This window comes from Chiloscyllium plagiosum, unplaced genomic scaffold (genome assembly GCF_037043375.1).
Source record: "Chiloscyllium plagiosum isolate Xiang-an unplaced genomic scaffold, Cpla_swu_hap1 HiC_scaffold_5, whole genome shotgun sequence".
In the NCBI taxonomy this organism is placed as follows: Eukaryota; Metazoa; Chordata; class Chondrichthyes; order Orectolobiformes; family Hemiscylliidae; genus Chiloscyllium; species Chiloscyllium plagiosum.
This window is the reverse complement of record NW_028270143.1, coordinates 41,600,457-41,623,159: the sequence shown is the minus strand read 5'-3', so window position 1 is coordinate 41,623,159 and position 22,703 is coordinate 41,600,457. Positions and strand designations below refer to the sequence as shown.

The 22,703-nt window shown below is 39.1% G+C and overlaps 1 protein-coding gene across 1 annotated transcript in view; it reads right to left on the bottom strand.

The window, feature by feature from the left end:
* LOC122549803 (thrombospondin type-1 domain-containing protein 7A-like) overlaps positions 1–22,703 on the bottom strand; it is a 403,547-nt gene that overhangs the window by 19,595 nt on the left and 361,249 nt on the right. Inside the window, exons 20-24 of the mRNA XM_043689852.2 lie at positions 16,565–16,682; positions 15,555–15,700; positions 10,055–10,229; positions 6,191–6,364; positions 3,856–3,951 (exon numbers count right to left, since the gene is read on the bottom strand). Of these exons, the coding sequence (XP_043545787.2) occupies positions 3,856–3,951; positions 6,191–6,364; positions 10,055–10,229; positions 15,555–15,700; positions 16,565–16,682 (709 nt within the window). The remainder of the gene's footprint in view (positions 1–3,855; positions 3,952–6,190; positions 6,365–10,054; positions 10,230–15,554; positions 15,701–16,564; positions 16,683–22,703) is intronic.

Here is a 22,703-nt window from a genome sequence, read left to right as displayed (position 1 = left end):
AGTCTCTGGCTATCCACTCTATCTGTGTCTCACATCATCTTGTACACTTATGTCAAATCACCTCTTATCCTTCTTCCCTCCAATAAGAAAAGCCCTAGCTCCCTCAAGCTTTCTTCATAAGGCATGCTCCCCACCCCCAGCCCCCCACCCCCGACCCTCCCCAGTCCAGGCAGCATCCTGATAAATCTCCTCTACACTCTCTCTAAAGCTTCCACATCCTTCCTATAATGAGGCGACCAGAACTGAATGCAATATTACAATTGTGGTCTAACCAGGGCTCTACAGAGTTGAAGCATAACCTGTGGCTCTTTAACTGAATCCCACACTTAATGAAAGCTAACACACCATATGCCTTCTTAATAAGTCTATTAATGTGGATGGCAACTTTGAGGGATCTGTGGACATGGACCCCAAGATCCCTCTGTTCATCCATACTGCCAAGAATCCTATCCATAACCCTGTATTTGGCATTCAAATTCAACCTTCCAAAGTGAATCACTTCACACTTTTCCAGGTTGAAATCCATCTGCTATTTACCAGCACAGTTCTACATCCTGTAAATGTCCCATTCCATCCTACAACAGCTCTCCACACTATTCACAACTCCACCAACTTTCATGTCACTGGCAAACGTATGAATTCACCCTTCCACTTCCTCATCCAAGTCATTTATAAAAATCACAAAGAGCAGAGATCCCAGAACTGATACCTATGGAACATCACTGGTCCCGAGCTCCAGGCTGAAAACTTTCCATCTACCACTACCCTCTGTCTTCTATGGGCCAGCCAAATCTGTATCCAGTCAGCCAGATTTCCCTGTATCCCATGCCTCCTTACTTTCTGAATGAGCCTGCCATGGGAAACCTTATCAAACACCTTGCAAAAACACAATTACTCCACATCCACTGCCCTACCTTCATCAATGTGTTTTGTTACATTCTCAAAGAATTCAGTAAGGTTTGTGAGGCATGACCTGCCCATCACAAAGCTACGTTGAGTATCTCTAATCAAACTGTGGTTTTTCAAGTTATCATAAATCCTGTCTCTCAGAATCCTCACCAATATGTTGCCCACCACAGACGTAAGACTGACTGGTCTGTAATTCCTCGGATTATCCCTATTCCCATTTGCCACCTTCCAATCATCTGGCACTACTCCAGCAGACAGTGAGGATGCAAAGGTCATCACCAAAGGCGCAGCAATCTCTTCCCTCGCTTCCTGTAGTAACTAGTGTATATCCCATCTGGCCAGGGGATTCATCTGTCCTTATGTTTTTCAAAATTTTCAGTACGACCTCCTTCTTAAATTCAACCTGTTCGATATATCAGTCTGTTTCATGCTATCCTCTGAAATGTCACTCAGCAGTGAATACTGAAGCAAAGTATTCATTAAGGTCCTCCTGTACCAAGTGTGGGTCAAGGTGCAAGTTCCCTCCACTAAACTTGATCGGCCCTACCCTTACTCTGGCCATCCTCTTGTTCCTAACGTCAGTGTAGAACACCTTAGGGTTTTCTTTAATCCTACTCACTGAAGCTTTTTCATGCCCCCTTTTAGCTCTCCAAAGTCCATTCTTCAGTTCCTTCCTGGCTACCTTGTAACCCTCTAAAGCCCTGTCTAATACTTGCCTCCTAAACCTTAAGTAAGCTTCCTTCTTCCTCTTGACTAGGTATTCCACATTCCTTGTCACCCCAAGTTCTTTCAACCTACCATCCCTTCCTTGCTTCAGTGGGACAAACCTGTCCGGCACCATCAACTTCCTAAATAACCTCCACATTCCTGTTGTGCATTTCCCTGAGAACATCGATTCCCAACTTATGTGCCCCAGTTCCTGTCTAATAACATTATAATTCCATCTACCCCAATTAAGTACTCTCCTGTACCATCTGCTCCTATCCCTCTCCAGAAGCATTGTAAAGATCAGGGAGTTGTGATCATTATCACTGAAATACTCTCCCACTGAGTGATCTGACACCTAACATGGTTTGTTGCAAGCATCAAATCCAACATGGCCTCCCATCTAGTCGGCCTAGATTGAGTCAGGAACCCTTCCTGGATACAGCTGACATCCAAACTATATGAACTAAAAAGATTCCAATCAATATTAGGGAAGTTAAAGTCACCCATGACCACAACCCTCTTACTTCTGCACCTTTCCAAACTCTACGTCCCAATCTGTTCCTCCGTGTCTCTGTTGCTATTGAGGTGTCTGTAGAAAACACCCAATAAAGTGACTGCACCTTTCTTGTTTCTGACTTCTACCCTCCTTGATGACCTCCCTTTCTGCAGATTCCTAATATAATTCATAACACTTGTATTAGACCTCATTCTAATCTTCTGCATTCTCTTTTACTGTAATTGGCATAAAGTCCCAAAGAATCTAGGTGCTGTTTTGAAAATCCTGCCTCAGCTCTCAAGAACACCTGCACCGGTTTTGGGCTCAAGCATAAGCCTTAACTAACTTCCACCACAATATCCTAGCATCAACATTCCAATAAAAGGAGAAGAAAAAGCCCTATAACCTTCCAATCTTCCAAATATCCTACACTACCACAGCACACAGACACAAACTCACACACTCTCTGTTTGTCCTTTGCATACCAAATTGTGCCCCCATTTATGCCTCATGCACTCCATGACAACTTGTACTCCTTGTCCCATTCCTCAGAGCTCCTAACCCAATTTAGTGTCAACTCACACAAAGCCATGAATAAATCTCATTCCTATGGCCCTTTATGGTTCCTGTGTAAATTTATGCTCCCCCATGACCCCACTTAGCACAGCATGCTCTTACACTTTTTATTCACCCAGTATCTGCCAGGGCAGACCTCAGGAACCATAGTAAGATAAAATAAAGTTCCACATATCTACAACACTACTTCACTTCCCAAAAATAAATGTGTTGAGAAATGCACATTAAATGCAGTTAAATCTCTTCAACTACTTACTTCCTTATATAAATACATATTTGAATTTATTTAACCCAACATCAAAGACAGGCAATGACATTTGGAGCTTGTCAATTACTGTGAGTTTAAACATTCTCCACAGTGATTATGATAAAAGATTGAAGCTGCAAAGAAACACTAAACAGATTCTCAGGCTTATGCAACAAGTATCTAGTGAAATTACAACCCCCGTTTTCTGTTTTGATTGTTATTTCTTTTTCCAATATTAATAGAACAGGAGCTTAAGTGACTTGAGAGCTTGAAAGTTCAAGAGACTTTATTCACTTTTTAGACAAATTCATCTCTACTCTTAACAACCCCAAATGGGTATGTGATTTTTCCCAAAATGGGTACAATTTCCCCCCCCAGAAAATGTGTCTGACCTCTCTTGAAGTGTACCTGAGCCTCTGAAGGTGGAAGGATTTGAACTTTGCCTCTAATGTCTAATGCTATGTTTTGGAAATGCTGGTAAATGATTGAACTAAACTGAGCATTTAAACAGCTCAAACAAAATGTGGATATATAAAACACATTGCATCCACAATCCCCTTTGGTGAAAACAGTGAAATGCAGTGTCAGGCCTTGCAGTTCTGAATTCTAGTCTCTGCGGCCATTTTGGCTAGAGCACAGAGTTAATCTGTCCCCATGGAAATTCAGCTCCCAATGTTTTTAATCTCCTTTCCCAAGTAAAGTCCTTAAACTGTGTTTATCATATGGATTATCTGTACCCTCTCCATGGCACTGAAATCTATTCTTAAGTAGCTTGATGCATTTCACTCTATCTTTCTATATGTCTGCAAAGTACTGTATGTCAACAAGAAGATAGAAGCACTCCATCATAACCTTTCAGTAATACACTGACAATGCTGCTCTTCTCCCAGTGCATTTAGGAAAGAGAAACACTCAGTACCTGTGACGTTTATTCCATCTGACCTTTGACACCATACTTCTCGGTATGATCCTGTCCATGCTCCAGCCAGCCAAACATACTCATAGCAACTGCCACCTATAAGAAATCATTACAATAAGAAATAAAACTGTGTGCATAACATTTCAGCCTGGAGAAGAAGACATACATGGATAATTTTGAAGATACCCACTTGATCCAGATGGGCATCTTATCTTTTGTAAAACACTGTGAGCAAATCTTGTAAATGATGGATAAGATGTAAATCCAAACCCTGCCCACCCAGTTTTTGTCAGGAAAGCAGCATTAAATATGGTCTCAATTCAATATAAATATAATTTCAGTTCAATGCTCCTCAGGAACAAAAACAATAGCATCCTCTGTCCTAGGATAGTTGTACAATCAGAGATAGGTAGTTGTACGATCAGAGATTTCATTTTAAATCCATTTTTGTACTGAGTTTCATTCCATACTTAAAGAAGGAATAGTTATGTTCTGACTGTGACTGTGATTGAATTTTCCTCATGTGCTCTTAAGCATTAAATAACACTAAATTTGTTCTTCAATTTATGGGTCAAGCTAAGTACATATTCTGCTTTTGAAACACAATATGGAAGCAACCGGAAAGCTGAAATACAATAACATGGGTTCATTTGACCCTAAACTCGCACAAATTACCCAAAAGTTGGATATGAAGTGGCACAATGTAGCTTGCAGATTCTTTCTGAAGGTGTGATGTTTGGTGCTGCGAGAAGATTCTGAATGAAAATACAAATTGGCAACAATGGCAATTCTAGACTAATTAGAAACAATGAGAGCTAATGTGAATCCATTTTATTTCATAGAAGTAACATGACTAATCCCTAGCATTTGACTGGATAGTTTTCTTCTGTGATTCAATTTCAAGTGAGTTAATCTTGTATTTCTTCATTGCCTATCGTGGAATATCGAAAATATCTCAAATCATTTTGTAGAAATCTGCTTTAATGATAAGCTGTTTCAGGAGACACAGCTGCCTCTACATGCAGTACCTACTGTCTCAAGCTCAAAACTAAATAATATTTTAATGAATTTATATTCCTGATTAGTCGTGTGGAATGCTGATTTTTTTCAGCTCAATGCATCAGTGAACAGTGTTTAGAAAACTATAAATAACAATGTACAGATTTACATACAACCCGATGAATTGCAAATGTATTTGTGTACTTCCAGACCTAACCAGAAGGTGCTAACAACTACTTACAGTTAATGAAGCAAATTACAAGAAGATGCCTTTAAATTAGTAAAGGGAAATATCACACTGGATGTCTCACCAGTCTGTGCTGTAAGTGAGGAACCTAGTCTGCTGACACTGCAAGTCATTGATCTGTTTTTAGTCACAAACAGGAATATGTGAGGATAAAACACTTCCCTGAATGGTTACAGTCATGGTTTTGGTGTGTTCTCCAACTATTCTCTCATCTCAACTTAAAACAGCCCTCAGAAAAACCAAGGGAATTCAGGTTTGTACTGCCAATGGACAAGGTCTTTTTGTTAACAGTGCAGATGCACTTTGTTCAAAATTTCATAGATCGATGTGAAATATACAACACAAAAATAGCCTATTCAGATCAACTTGACCTGTTCGTCTCCTTAAGAACTCCTCTAGCTATCCCATAAAATAATCCAAGCTATTTATCTCAACTAAGCTACATGGGATCCAGTTCCACATTGTAACCACCCTCTGGCTAAATAAGTTTCTCCTGTATTGCCAACTGAAATACATGTTAGATTGGTTTGGTTTGGAGGTCTCATCTCCTAATTGGTTTCGATCAATATCAGTATTAGTATTGTATAATACTAACTGATAATAACATAGGCTGATACTTCAGTCGAGTAGTGAGAGGGTCTGAGATTACTCATGGTATCATCGATTTGATGTGATTTGAAACCACTAATGTCTTAGTACCTGGTGAATGTTAAAGATCTCACACAAAGACACAGTTGAAGGGTGGAAAGTATTCATTGTTAAGCAGGTTCACTTTTAGATATATTTTGAGCCCTTCGTAATACAGGTTCTGCTGTTAATCATTTTCAATCCAGGTACTATACCTGCTTAACAGTATATGTACTGCAGAGTAAAGCTCTGGGCAGGTTCAGGGCACCTCGCCAATGGGGTGAAACACAACTTTGCTAGGAATACAATATGAAAAAGTTTATTTTACATATGTACGGACTTTCTTGCCACCTACTGTTTTTGCAAATGCACTGACGTTGACTCTTACTCTCTAATGATGACAGAAAACATCAACCATGGTTGTGCCTCTGTGCACATGCATAAGGGAGTTGCCGTACCTACCTGTACACAAGCGGGTCTCCAGTTCCTGTTCTGGACATAGATGCTCATTATCCATTGCCTGGATGATCACTGCTTTTGTTCGTACCTGTACACCACCATAGCCAAGATCCTCATTATTCACACATGTCAGTTGACAAGAACTCCACACAGACCATTCTGTCAGGTAACAGTCACCTGCAAGCATCAAGAAACAGGTCATAATGTGGTCAATTTGCGCACAAAGTTTTCAGTAAAACTTGCATTTTTTGGAGTGTGTCATTGAGTGAATATTGTTCCACAAACTATTTCTTTGCAAATCTGGACTAATTACACTATATTATACTATGCCACCCTCCTGTGCGAATGTTAGTGTACCACAGCCAGTTGGAGGAACAGTAAACTGTGCCACTTAGTGCAGGTTTTGTATTCCCAGCTTGGTAGTTTTCTGGTCTAGATTTTAATTCACACAAAACCCATTCAAATACATGGAGGTGCAAACAGGCCTATTGCGTAATCTCAGTCAATCTGAAATAATGAGTTGCCAAGTGGCTTCCAAAGGAAGAAGGGAGATCTGAGGAACACAGGAGGAGGAGTAGCTCATTTAGCTGGTACAGCCTGCTCTGTCATTCTATTTCTTGGTGATCATCACCTCAATACCATATTTCTGTGCTAGCCCCATCACTCTTTGGCTATTGGTAAACCTTTTGCAAAATTACTTAATTTCTAGATAAAGCATTGCTTACTGAAAGCTGGTGCAAGCATCCATCTGTAACTCTATCAACAACTACGAAATTCCTTGTGTCTGTAATTTTATATAAACATGCTGAATTTAAAATTAGACAAATTAGACATTGTACTCGTTCTATTTTCTCATGCAAGTTAGAAGAGGAGAAATTCCATCACTGTGTGCCTGTCAAATCTCTGGGATTTAGATACATGAAACATGGAGACAGCACTCTATAAATATTGCTTTGACTTTAACATGAAATGAGTCAACTTTAAACTTAATGCCAAATGGAGTAAATTCACTGGACTGCAGGTTGATAGAGTATGGGTTTCTGTGAGGTATTGAAAGCAGTTTCCTGGAGATTTTGAAAGATAATTAGATTTTGCAGTGTGTTTGTCACTCAGTCTAGTAACATAGTACAGAAACTTGGCCTACATCAAGTAGAAAGTAACAGTGACTGAATACCAATGAGATGTGGATGCAGAGATGGATGTGGGGAATAACAAGAAATGACATGAACCAGCACATCAAAAAGTCAGTGAAGACTGTGGAGACCATTGAAGGAAGTAGCCAAATAGAGATTAAAATGGTACGGTCATCTGTTGTGGAAAGACAGAGATAGAGGAGGGGAGAGTGAGAGAATGTTGTGAGGTGAGTTATTAATATTGGACAGAGGAAAAAGGAGAAGAAGGCCAAAGACTGGGTGCAAAGATGTGGTGACATGAATTTTAAAAGCATTGGGATTGGAAGAGGAATGGATGACTAACAGGAGGAGATGGAGAATGATGATAAACCAGTGCTGTGTCAACCACAAGTAAAATGGTTGGGAGGGAAGAGAGTAAGAGGAGGAGGAAGAGGAGGGGGAGGAAGAGGAGGGGGAGGAAGAAGAAGAAGACAACTTCTCATTATTGTTGCAGCAGTCTTAAAAAAGCAGGAGAGATAGAATTTCTGTGCCATTTTGGCTGCAAGAGGCATCTGAACAGTTAGAGGGAAAACATTGAAGGCTTATATTGAGATAGTGTGATTAGGACTGTTGAAGAGTGGTTAGAAGATCTGGGGCTAAATTTTAATGGAGGAAATTGGTAGAGATTGTGATTAATTGTGTTGCTGAGTCCTGGCGTTACTTCTTTATGCTGATTTGAATTTCCCTTCTCTCTCTCTCCTGATTCCAGCCAATTTCAATTATTTCCCTGCTACTCCCTATGACTGTCTGGCCGAAGGCCCAGTAGAATAATAATAAAGCCCCAAATAGCTAGAAAGTGAGAAGAAACCCTGAAGACCTAAAGGACTGCAATTCCTTCTTCGTTTTTATTTGTCCATTTAAAATATCCTAATTGCCACAATAGGCCTTGATACAACATTCCTGCTTTAAGCCCATCTTAATCTGCTCAGTCTGTAGTAAGCTTCATTTAGTCAAAGGGATCTAGCTGTGACCATGCCTTGTGTGTCTAATGACATCCAGTCAAAAAAGTGAGTCTGGGTTGAGGTTGGAAGGACCAATCGAAGTTTCATAAGGAAAACATATCCCCTCTTGATAATAAAAAAAAACTAATTGCTGACTGCAATCAGGAGAGAGAAGAGAACTATACCAGACAAAGTAAACTTATTGCCATTACTCTTTATTACCAAGTTGCTTTAGAATAAAGTAGTTTAGTTTGAAATAAGCTTTGCCTCATCTTAATTTAAGAGGCATTGAAGAACTATATCTGGGAAAAGCACAGAAATTGGATTCAGAGAACAGAATGCTATTGTTGCACTTCAAGGTTTATGCTCCCATTCAAATAGATATTGGGCAATGTTAGTCAAAAGGCATAACAACAATAAGGCACCAAGACCATTTAGTGACTCACATTATTAAACCAAAGCTCTGAATTTATCACTGTGTTGTAAACCCCAAAATGCATCAGCAGGTATGTTGATTTTGCATATCTGCTGTCTTTGTAGGTATTGAATGACAGGTAGTCCTGTGCAGCAGAAGCATTATAATAAAAGATATCAAGGGGAGTAAAAAAGCTGGAATACCATAACAGCAGTGAAATTACTTTCTAAAATGTGGATTTTGAGATTTTATGGCCCAATGCCATCTGAACCACTTAAGCATATCAACCCATATACATCAGAAAAATTATAATGCAAGCTTCTTAATTCTATTTATATTGATTAATCTCATGCAGCGCCATAACTATGCTGCAAAAAGCAGTATATAAATCTGTAGGGAAAATAACAGAAGGAACATACATTTTAAATTTGATGCTATGGATATAAATAATAAATATTAAACTTTGATACTGTTGACAACCAATGCGAAGGATGCTAAGAAGACATTAAAAATGATGCATTATACATTACTTAAAATCAATGTAACTATGATAGTGCCTTACTGACAACTGTAGAGCAATTTCCATTTGGAATGGCTAATGTAAAAATTACATTGAAAATGTCAGTAATCCTCTCTCGTGAGTGTGTTATTTCTATTTGGGAAGAGTATGAAAGGCAGTGAATTGCATAATTTATTTTGTAATGCTCCCTTTGTAAGAACTGTCCAAAAAAGCCTGAGAAGCTGTTGATTTTCAACGCCTTGGATTCAACTTTCCCTCTTTGATTTTGAGTGAGCTGGAACACTTGTGTAATAGATTTCTTCCTGTCCTACTTCAAGTAAATTGTTAACACATTTCAAAAATAAATACATTGATAATTTATTGAACTGGAGAAAAGTTTTAATATTTATGTACAAGCCACTGAACAAAACAAAAAATAGCACAGTTAGTTACATCCCCACAACAAGAATATTCATTACTTTGAAGATATAGATATCTTTTATAAATAAAACAGTTCAAATACAGGAAAGAAAAATCATCAATAAGTTAGACAAAGAATAGGCGATAGTTATGACATTTGCTGCTTAAATCTTATCATCTTCTTCAATGGTGACATTTCCTTACACAGATTCCATTATACTGTTTGTTATTTAACAAATTAAACACACCGTATTTAGAAGCTTGAGTAGGCTTAAGAATTTGTACTTGCAGCAAACATCAGAAATTGGGCACATATTGGATTCAAATTCTTTATGTGCTCTCCCATGCATGAATCTTTGTGGAAAAAAGCCCCTTCCTCACACTTTTCAGCATTGTATCATTTTTGAGAACCAACAGCACCTGGGCATGGAACAGTACAAGCTGCTTGCAGAACGATTTGCTTGTTTCCATTCACCATAGGCTCTACGTCAGCACACAACTCATCATCCACAATCTGGCCAGGATCATCACTGGATCCATCGAAAACAACACATGAGATGTTACGGAATTTCATGCCATCACCACAATGAGCATCCTTCAACAGGAGAAAAAAAAATTGTGAATTCACTGAAGTTCATTATAACACCAGTAATAAGTTACGTTGATGGAAACACTTTTTGAGTAAGAGTGATAAATTTTGAGAGGATGAGTGTAGAAAGGACATAACCCCTGAATGATAAAACTTTTAAAAGAGCACAGAAAAAAAAAAGAGACTGAGCAGTTCATTTACAGATTCTTCAAAAATTGCACCATATTTTATGCATAGGCATAACATGTAAAATATCAAAAAGGTAATTCTAAATAAATGAAAATCTCTGATGAGTCCATAGTGTATTATTATAATCAGTTTCAGCATGAACTTTAAGAAAGATATAAAGACCATGGAGCGTGAAGAAGAGATTTATGAATAATTAAATTAAGGGTGAAAGACTTTACCATAAAGGCCTTCAATATATATTTTGTTGCTTTTTTTTAGGTTTGGAATGTGAGTTGAGATTCAGAATTGAACCTTGATCAGCTACTTATTTTAAAGGAGAAGAGAACAAAGACAGATGTTTGCTGTTAGGAACTGGCCTTGAAGATAATACAACATAACTTTGTTCTAAGAGCACTATAGATGAATCTCTACTCAATATTATACTCTAAGAAGGTAGCTGGTTGAATGTTGAATTGGTCAATCAAAGGAGGGCTGGTGCTAACCAGCCAACTGCAGAAAATGTTGATTAGAAGGAGAAAAGAACAGTCCTCATTGGGTTTTGACAGGACAGTGATTTTTGTAAACTCTGGAGTCAGCCATTACTTTTTGCCCACCCTCTCTCTCTCTCAACATTCCTATTGACTTATCAAGTTGTTGAATGTTCTGAGAAAAGAATTCCAGTCTGCAGGAAATGGGTGAATGCTTCTGGAAGTCTGCTGAAGCTGTTTACCTTGACCACTGACTTTGGAATTGCCTTGACCACTGTCTCTGTTCTATTTGCCTGTGAACAAACCATTCTCAAAGGATTTTATGTATGCCTGGTAACCATCATTTGAAACAATTTGTTTTATTTTCTTTTCTTTTAACAATGTCAATCTGTCTGTGGGACTGGGGTTTATGATCAAAGAAGCTTGAGCTTTAGATCATAGACATTAATTAGATTACCTTGTATATCGGTGTTACATTATTAATAATAAATTGTTAATTTTTGTTTAAATCATAAATGTGGTGTCCAAGATCTGTTCTTTGTTAAATCTGCTTGGGACAATTTGGCAATTTTGATGGTCATTGAGTGTTTAAATTTCAGTGTGCTCCAAATCCAGTGATAATGAGACTGATTTGATTTGGGTTCCTATCCCTGTTTCATAACATTAATTATGATGATTAACAGTAGAAATTGGGCCTCTTATCATTATTAGAACATGGGTTAAAAGAATGTGTAATTGTGCTCAAAATTATAATTGAAAACAAAAAATTCTGGAAATTTTTGCTGCCTGGGCCAGCAGTTCACACCCATCCCTAATTGCTATTGGGAAGGTGCTGGTGAGCTGTTCTGTGAATTGCTGCAGTCCATCTGCCATAGTATACTTACAGCACTGTTTGGGAGGGAGTTCCAGAATTTTGAGAGTGAAGGGATGGTAATATATGGAAGCTTTCAGGTGCTGGTTTACCCATGTATCTGCTACTCTCATCAGACAGTCATGCAGTATGGAAACAGATCCTTTGGTCCAACTAATCCACGTTGACCATATTTCCAAACCAAACTAGTCCCACTTGACTGCTTTTGACCTATATCTATTTCTACCGTTAGTCATCATAATTAATGTTATGACACAGGGATAGGAAGCCAAATCAAATCACAAGAGATGGGGGACATACTAAATGAGTATTTTGCATCAGTGTTTACTGCAAAGAAGGATATAGAAGATATAGAACATATGGAAATAAAGAACCACATCTTGAAAAATGTCCATATTATAGAGGAGGATGTGCTGGACATCTTAAAATGCATACAGATCGATAAATCCCCAGGACTTGATCAGGTGCACCCTAGAACTCTGTGTGAAGCTCGGGTAGTGATTGCTCGGCCTCTTGCTGAGATACTTGTATCATTGATAGTCACAGGTGAGGTGCCGGAAGCTTGGAGGTTGGCTAAGGAGGTGCCACTGTTTAAGAAAGGTGGTAAGGGAACTATAGACCGGTGAACCTAACATCGGCGGTGAGCAAGTTGTTGGAGGGAATCCTGAGGGGCAAAATTTAAATATATTTGGAAAGGCAAGAATTGATTAGGGATAATCAACATGGCTTTGTGCATGGGAAATTATATCTCATGAACTTGATTGAGTTTTTTTGAAGAAGTAACAAAGAGGATTGAAGAGGGCAGAGCAGTAGGCACAATCTAATGGACCTCAGTCAGGCAGTTGGCAAGGTTCCTCATGGTAGACTGGTTAGCAAGGTTAGATCTCATGGAATACATGGAGAACTAGCTATTTGGATATAGGACTGGCTCAAAGGTAGAAGACAGAAGGACATGGTAGAGGGCTGCTTTTCAGACTGGTGACCTGTGACCAGTGGTGTGCCACAAGGATCAACCCTGGGTCCACTGAACTTCATCATTTATATAAATGATTTGGTGTGAACATAAGAGGTAGAGTTAGTTGCAGATGACACCAAAATTGAAGATGTCGTGGATCATGAAGAAGGTTACCTCAGAGTGTAACATCTTGATCAGATGGACCGAAGGGCCAAAGAGTGGCAGATGGAGTATCATTTAGATAAATGTGAGGTGCTGCAATTTGGAAAGACAAACTAGGGTAGGAATTAAACATTTAATGGTAAGGTCCTGAGGAGTTTTGCTGAACAAAGAGACCTTGGAGTACTGGTTCATAGTTCCTTGAAAATGGAGTTACAAGTAGATAGGATAGTAAAGAAGGCATTTGGTGTGCTTGTTTTTATTGGTCAGTGCTTTGAGTATAGAAGTTGGGAGGTCATGTTATGGCTGGACAGGACATTACTTAGGCTACTACTGGAATACTGCATGCAAATCTGGTCTCCCTGGTATATGAAGGATGTTGTGAAACTTGGAAGGGTTTAGAAAAGATTTACAAGTATCTTGCTAGGGTTGGAGGGTTTGAGCTATAGGGAGAGGCTGAAAAGACTGGGGTCATTTTCCCAGGAGCATCAGAGACTGAGGGGTGACCTTATCAAGTTTTATAAAATTATGAGGGGCATGGAGATGCTAAATAGTCAAGGTCTTTTCCCTGAGGTGGGTGAGTCCAAAACTAGAGGGCATAGGTTTAAAGTGAGAGGGGAAAGATATAAAAGGGACCTAAGGACAACATTTTCTTGTAGAGGGTGGTGTGTGTATGGAATGAGTTGCCAGAGGAAGTGGCGGAGGCTGGTACAATTGCAACATCTGAAAGGCATCAAGAAGGGTATATGAATAGGAAAGGTTTAGAAGGCCTATTGCTAGCAAATGAGACTAGATTTATTTAGGATATCGGGTTGGCATGGACGAGTTACACCAAAGGGTCTGTTTCCGTGCTGTATATCTATGACTCTATATGAACTCTCTGTGTAAAAAAGTTGTCCCTCATGTCCTTTCTAAATCTTTCTCCTCTCACTTTAAAAAATATACACCCTAGATTTGAACTCCCCCACCCTTGGGAAAGACCCTTGCTGTTCACCTTATCTATGCCCCTGGTGATTTTATAAACCTCAATCTCTTGCGGTCCAGTGAAAGAAATCCCAGCCCATCCAGCCAATCTTTATAACTCAAACCTTCCATTCCCAGCAACATCTTTTTTGACCCCTTTCCAAGGTAATAATATGCTTCCTAAAGCAGGGCAACCAGAATCGTACCTAGCCTCCAGAAAGAGTTCTCACTAATGTCCTCTACAACATCAACATGACATCCTAACTGCAGTGAAGAGCAGTGAAGACAAGCATGCTGAATGCCTTCTTAACCACCCTGTCTACATGTGAAGTAATTTTGAAAGAATTATGAACCTGAACACCTGCGTCTCTCAGTTCTACAACACTACCCAGGGCCCTACCAATAACTGTGTAAGTCCTGCCCTTTTTTCTTTTACAAAAATGCAATACTTCACATTTTTCCAAATGCATTTGCCACTGCTCAGCCACTGAGCCAATTGATCAAGATCTCTTTGTAATCTTAAGTAACCTTCTTTACTGTTGACTATACCACCAATTTTGGTGTTACCCACAAACTTATTAACCGTGGCTCCTAAATTGTCATTCAAATCATTTATATATATATGACAAACAATAGTGCACCCAGTACTGACCCCTGCGGAACACCGCTGGTCACAGGCTCCCAGTCCGAAAAACAATGCTCCACCACCCTCTTGTTTCCTACTGCCATTCTAAGTGGGAGAAATCACAGTTTGAGAAGGTGCTGTCTAACCAACCATCATGAGTTGCTTCAGTGCACCTTATAAAGGTTCACACTGGTGTCACTGGGCACTGATGACGGATGGAGTGAATGCTGAAGGTCTTAGAGTAAGAAGGATAGATAGTTTTGATAGTCACCCTATGGCATACTTGGTGTTAAAGGCAGTTACTTTCACCTCGCCTCTGAAATGAAGCACTCTTTTATCCATGTTTGTGCCAAGGCTGATTTGAAATCACGAGTTTAGTAGTTTTGGTGGGCCTCAGGTAGTTATTAGTCGTAATGCCAGTGACCTCTTCTATTACTTTGCTGATCGTTGAGAATTATTATTATGAGTTATTTATTGTCACATACAACCAGAAAGATAGTGAAAAGTGTTTTGTCGCTACAATCCGGTGCCATTTTGAGTTACAAAAAATTGAAAAGAAATTACATAAATAGAGTTCAGCTTCTGTAAAACGGGTCTTCAAACACAGCTCCAGAGCTTCCGTAAGACCTCTGTAAGGTTTCCTGGGTCTTGAGGAGTCCCTGCATTTTAAGGCTACTGCAGCCAAGAGTCCCCACTCCATGCACCAGCTACAACCAATGACCTGCCAAAAACCGCCACAGACAACAATCCCCAAATCCAGGCTTCAGGCCTACCACAGCCAGGAGCCCTCCACAGCAGGCACTTCCACTGTTGCAGCCAAAGACCCACCAAATCCCCGAGTTCATGCTCTGAGCTTACTGTAGCCAGAAGTCATTGCTAATTGGCCAGGTTAGATTTGTGTTGCTTTTTTATGGATGTGACATACCTGAGCAGTTTTCCACAATGCCAGGTTGATGCCATTGTAAACAAACAGGCTGAGGATTCATCTAATTCTCCAATTTAAAGCTTTACTGATATTTCTGGTTTATTTATTAAGGAGATGCTTTAAGGAGATTATTTATTAATGATGTTGAACAAAATAAAAATATGGAAATTTACATACCTCAACTGTACATTGAGTCCATTCACTATATTGCCATCGATAACACGGTTTGATCAGGCATGGTTTGAACTGTTCCAGCTGCATTATACATGGCCTCCCATCTCCCTGGAATGGCTGAATCAATGTTCTCTTGCGTGTCATTACTCCTAAAGAAAGGAAGCACAGATGCCACATCCACTTAGTGATGAGAAATTGTTTTGATCCTACCACTTATTTCTGTAAAAGGTAAGAGCAAAATTAAAGTCCAGAAACATATATGTGTGTCATTGTTCTTTTAAAGAAAATCAGAAGAATGCTTTCCTACCAAAAAAAAGACTTAAATAAAGTGCATTTTCAGATTCCTTCCTTCACTTCCTTTTCTGATTAAAAGAAGAACAGCTTTATCTCTTGGGATGGACATTAGGGTGAAGTTATCAGGTCACTTACTTGTAAGTTCAGTTTTTAAACTGTGAGAGCATGACAAATTACAATCACAATACTGTTCTCTAAAAATGAGTTAGGATTGTGTAATTGTTTCAGAATATTCTTTCACTAATAATTTATTGAATGTGAATGACCCGTTTATGTTACATTCATAACTTACATGTATTTCGCAATATAAATGCAATGAAACTGTGTCTGCTTTGGTCAAATTCTTTATGCCTTTAGCAGGTTCTGAGGTAGGCCTCAACCAAGTTAATAGACCTATCGATCACATACAATTAACTGGATAATCCGACTACAGTTACTGGACTCTAATCCATGACAGTCATCATTATAAAAGCACAATGGTAGTATAGGAATTTTTTTTAACCTTAATTAGAAATACAATGTTGTGCTTCAAAATAAAAGTTAAATATGAATGTAGTTCAGAAGACTCACATTTCACCACCTCTACTTTAAAGTGATAATGTGCAGCCATTGCAAACATAAATATTTATCTCTATGTCATTTGTGTTGTCATGGATTCATGTTACTGTACATGCTGGAATGTAACTGAATGCTAGTTAAACTACCACCTGCTTGGTTACCTGTAAGACCACATGACTGAGAACAAGCAGACCAGGCTGACCAGTCAGAGAGTTGACAATTCACTGGACACTCCACAGCACACGATGAATTCATCTGCCACGATTTCTCTAGACCCAGCTGTTAACAGAAGTGAACAGAACTTTCAAGTACAACAACTGAAAAGAAAAGCATCTATATAGATACAAATTATTTTATTTTCTTAGAATCTTAGTATCTTAGAATCCCTACCGTGTGAAAACAGGCCCTTTGGCCCAAGAAGTCCACACAAACCTTCCAAAGAGTAACCCACCCAGATCCATTCCCCTACCCTGTTATCACTCCTGACTAATGCACCTAACCTACACATCCCTGAACGCTATGGGCAATCTAGCATTGCTAATTCACCTAACCCGCACATCTTTGGACTGTGGGAGGAAACCTTAGTTTAATTCATGTCTTTTTGATAAAACAGAGTATTGTGCTTCTGCTTTTGCAAAATGATGATCTAGGCACAGTCAATGTTGGTATGTTGGTCAGTGTGTGAAGAAAACCCTCTCAATTTTCATTTCATTAATTTAAATGGAACAAAATTGAGTAGCACTGACCTATATTCCCACCTTGCTGATTTTATGAAAATTGTTCTGGCCAAATAAACCACTGTACTTGGACACAGGAGTATTGCCTCATCATCGATATCTTACAATATACAATATGCTTATATTACAAGCAATCAACTTATGCTAAATGCCTATGTCTGGCTTTTTTTGTTATCAAACACTGCCTTTAAAGCAGCCTCCCATCTCCAGGGTTATTTCTGGTACTAACTCATATAATGCATGAGCAACAAATGGAAGATCAATGAAAATTAATAAACAACAAAATCAATTATTATGCTCAATTATTTCTCATAGACTGTGTGACAAAGACAATTAGATAGAATGCTTCAAGAGCTTTCAGATGGTGCATATGTATTAAAATAATCAAAACATTGCTAAAACAGCTTCATTCTAATTAGGATCAGGAAATAGCCTTGCATAATAGTAGTTTGCCTCTCTGATGTGTCTATCAATTTATTTCTTTTCACACCTATTCAGAGAGGGACACAAATATAGTTATTCACATCCAAGTAATAAACTCAGGTTAGTAATGTTGATAACATTTATCTTTTGAGGATTTAATGTAATTCAAGGATTCAAAATAAAATGCATCAAGTGTACAATAGATGCAAAATACATTTTACGATATGATTATTAAAAAAACAAATTGGAAAAATGCCAAACCAACTGGTTAATTGTTATCCTACACTATGTCTCCAAATTAAGCTAAAAAGCTATAATTGAACTTTTCCTTTCTGTTACATACATTCTATTCATGAAGATTTAACCGGCACGAGTATTCAGCATCATGGTTAATAGGATGAGAATTTGTTATGTGCATTTTTATTTTGGTTAGGATGAACATCACATTTGTGTTTTTTTCAGTTCAAATATCTAAAAAAATCTATTCAGCCAATTTCAGTGACAACCATTTTCCTGTAACTAATCCTTACTAACTATTTTGCTTTTACATTGAACGGAAAAGAGTTATGTTTGTGGGATGTCAGTCATTTCATTCCCAGAATATCACTATAGAAATTTCTTACAGTAGTGTCCATCCATAAGCTCAGAAATGGGAATGTTCACTGATGATTGCAAAATATTCAGCACAATTCGCATCTGCTCAGATACTGAAGTAGCCTGAACAGGCAAATTGATGTGTCAGGCTAAAGCCCTCCTGATGAAGGGCTTTTGCCTGAAACATCAATTTTCCTGCTCCTCAGATGCTGCCTGACCAGCTGTGAATTTCCCGCACCACTCTAATCTTGTTCTAATCTCCAGCATCTGCATTACCCTCCTCTGTCAACTGAAGTAGCCTGCTCATATGCAGCAAGATCTGGACGATGTCCAGGTTTTGCCTTACAAGTGGCAAGTAACATTGACACTATGCGATTGCCAGGCCATGATCATCTCCAATAATAATCTGAATATTATTGCTTGATATACAGTGACATTAGCATTGCTGAGTCCTTTACTATCAACACTATCACTGTCGACCGAATTGGAACAATCATATAAATACTATGGCTACAAGAGCAGATTAGAGGGTAGGAATTCTGTGGTGTATAACTCACCTCTGCCTCCTCAATGCCTGTTCATCATCAGCAAAGCATAATTCATGTGCAATGGGATACTCTTCCCTTGCCTGAATGATATAGTTTCAACAACTCTCAAAAAGCTTGACTGAAGCAGCCCACTTTGATTGCCACCCTACTCACAACCTTCAACATTTATTTCCTCCACCACAAATGTACACTGGCAGCAAGTTATATGATCTTCATGATGCATTGTAGCAACACACTCAGGATCCTCTGTCAGCACTTTACAAACCTGTCACACCAATTCTGATTTGGAATTATATAGATGCTCCTTCATGGTCACTCGGTTGAAACCCGAGTACTGCCTTCCTAATAGCATTGTGAAGTACCTTTCGTGTTAATGATAATGGTCTCATCATCAATTGTTTGTAAGGAATTGATTAACTTGATGGGTTAGTTTATTTGAAATAGTAAAACACATTACAAGTTATGAAGCAGGCTTTATTGAAACCAATCGATTTGTGTGCGCTATTTGTAGACTCATAGCAGTGTAATGGTCAGGCAGAATTGCAAACTTTTATATAAATGGCACATGGAACCTATAAAATGAATTTTCTTAAAGGCAATGTACACATACAACATTGTTCTCCTTTCCAAAATAAAGTTTAATTACTTATATTTGCAACTTTGCCAATGAGTTTCTGTAACATATGGATAATTTGCTGATGTGTTCAAGTCTCATGATGGGGAATTTGACTGAAGAGGTGATTGATTGCTATAGCCATTCTGTTTGTCAAGTTTTTTTCATGAACTGGATTTGCATTTCCAGACTTAGCTGATCTTCATATACTACAGCCAGGTTTTGATCCAGATTAGTCACTGACTTGTTCTGGAAATTGTTGTGAGTGGCTCAAATCTTTTTGTCATTCACTGCCTTGTTCTGTACAATAATAGAATCCCTACAGTGCAGAAAGAGGCCATTCAGCCCACCGAATTTGCATCGACCCTCCAAAGAGCATTCTACTCAGACCCATCCAAGATTAGAGTGGTGCTGGAAAAGCACAGCAGCTCAGGCAGCATCCGAGGAGCAGGAAAATCAATGTTTTGGGCAATAGCCCTTCATCAGGAATAGAGGCAGAGTGCCTGTAGGGTGGAGAGATAAATGAGAGGAGGGTGGGGGTGGGGAGAAAGTAGCATAGAGGCTCTATGCTACTTTCTCCCCACCCCCACCCTCCTCTCATTTATCTCTCCACCCTACAGGCACTCTGCCTCTATTCCTGATGAAGGGCTTTTGCCCGAAACGTCAATTTTCCTGCACTTCGGATGCTGCCTGAACTGCTGTGCTTTTCCAGCACCACTCTAATCTAGAATCTCGTTTTCAGCATCTGCAGCCCTTGCTTTTACCTACTCAGACCCATCCTCCTACCCTATCCCTGTATGCCCGCATTTATCTTGGTTAATGCACCTAGCCTGCACATCCTGGATGGTATGGACAAATTAGCACGGCCAATCCACCTAACCTGCACATCTTTGGACTGTGGAAAGAAACCCACGCAGACATGGGGAGAATTTGCAAACTCCGAGGCAAGAATTGAATGTGAGTCCCTAGTGCTGTATATAATATTGTGATTCTGCATATTGTTCACCTGCATTAGGTCAGCAAGCTGCTTTACATATTATTTGCACACAAAGTAATGTCGACTTATAACTTGTAATGTGTTTTATTATTTTATACAACATGACATTACAGAGTTGACCAGGAAATCAGAGGCTCAACAGAAACTGCAGCAGACTATTCAAGAAACACAGATCGGAATATGTCTTTTTTTATTCCTTCATGGGAAGTGTGCATTACGGTTGAGCCAGCATGTATTTCCCTATTCCTAGCCATCTTTGAGGTGGTGGTGACTTGCCTTTTTGAATTGCTACAGTTCAAATATAAGGGAATGTTTCACTGTCTGCTACAATCGATGAGCTAAAATTTCAGCTCTCTGCTGCGGAGAGTAAAATGAATGTTCAAGGGGACAGTACTGAACAACGAGATCAGGTTCAATCAAAATCTGAAAATATAATCTCTGAGGTAGTGGAGTCTTTAGGGAATACCTCTATTCAGCTGACAATGATGAATGGAGAGCTGAGAAAGAAAGTAAGCAGACTGAATTGTAAGCTCTATTATAAATCCAGTGGAAATACTGTCAGTGTCCAGGAAAATCTGGAAGAACCCACAGGTAAAGCAGATCAGGCTCAGCAGGAACAGCTACAGAAACATCTGCTCGAATGCTAGGCATTGCTCAAGAAAGTGGCAGATCTACAAAAAGTTGTAACTGCACAACAAACAAAACAATGAGCTCGCAATCGCATGATTCAGTTTTTTCACAAATAAATGCTAGAAAAGATATAATTCATGGAAGAACTCAAGCAGGATATAGAGGAAAACACTCAAGCATCATTAGGTGATGTGATGATCGCAAATCCAATGTTGCTGCACACTGCAAGTAGCAGTTTCATGTTTTGGTTGCTACAATATACTGGCACCAAGTAAATGTACCTTTGGCCATTGAACTGTCACTTACTGCATTCATTTCAGGTGTTCTTTCAACTATTTTCTGGTAGCACTTCACCTTGGAAGAAGGGAAAGTTATGGCTGACAACACAGACCATGCTAGATACCTGTCAACTACTCTGCCCAGTCTGGTCGCCAAGTAGCCTCCAAGAATGTCCATGTCACCCATTACCTCACACTACCCTTATTTCAACCCAACTGCCCAATGTGGAGACCCATGACATTGACTCTTCATGTAGACAATCAGATTTATATGTGATATCTCATATCAAGACACAGCATACTTTGAAGGATTCTGTATTAGCACTATCCAGGAAAAATCCCTTAGAATAATTCTTGCTAAATATTTATTTGTTACATCGGCACAAATGGACAAATATGGAGCAGGAATAGGCCATTCAACCTCTTGAGCTAGCTCTGACATTTAATAAGATCATGGTTGATCTGATTATAACTTCAAATCTGTATTCAAACCTACCCCAGTAGGCTTTCTCTCTCCTTGCTTAACAAGGCTCTGTCTGTCTACCACTGCTTTAAAAATAGTCTCTACTTCCAACACCATTTCAGTAAGGATTTCAAAGAATCACAAACCTCAGACAGAAAAATAGTTTACTTTATTGCAAGTGGATAATCCCTGATTTTTAAACAATGACCACTAGTACCACATTCCCTCCCAAGAGGAAATATATGCTTGCACTGTTAAGCTGCATCTGGATCTTATACATTCAATCTGATTCATCTAAACTCCAGGAGATACAAAAGTAGTTTTTCATTATGTTTAATGCAATAGAACTACAAAAAAAAGTTTCCACTACTGCAAATTGAAAAGTTAACACACCATTATTTTCAGGGAGAAGAGGGTTAGTATGCTGCAAACATCTGCAGCCATGAAAACCTGCAATGTGGAAGTCATGCTGAATTTAACTTTTTTAGTTCATTTCTTGCCAGATTTCCTCTTGTGCAAGAATCCAGGACTAGGTGTCATTGCTTAAAAATAACGGTCACCCATTTAAGGCAGAGATGAGGACTGCATTTTCTCCCCTTAGAGATTGAGAATCTCTGAAATTCCCTACCTCAAAAGGCAGTGGATGTAGAATCATTAATTTTTTTTTTAGGCAGAGGTAAATAGCTTTTTGATTAGCAAGGAGATGAAAGATGATAAACAGTATGCAAGGATGCAGATTCAAATTAAAACAGCCACGATCATATTGAATGGTGGAGCAGATTCTTGTTCGGCTGTTTATATGATTGAGAGGCTATTGAGTCTGCATCTAAGCACCAGAGAGGAAAGGGAGATTCCAGGGATAGGGAGGTGCAAGTGCTGGGGAGGACATCACTGGTGTGTATTGAGATTATAGCTGGGTGGGCGAGATGAGACACAGGGAGAGTTGCTCACGTCAGCAGGCTCGCTGGCGATAGGGTGGGCACATGGGTTGTGCGAGACAGATGCAGGGAGGAAGCA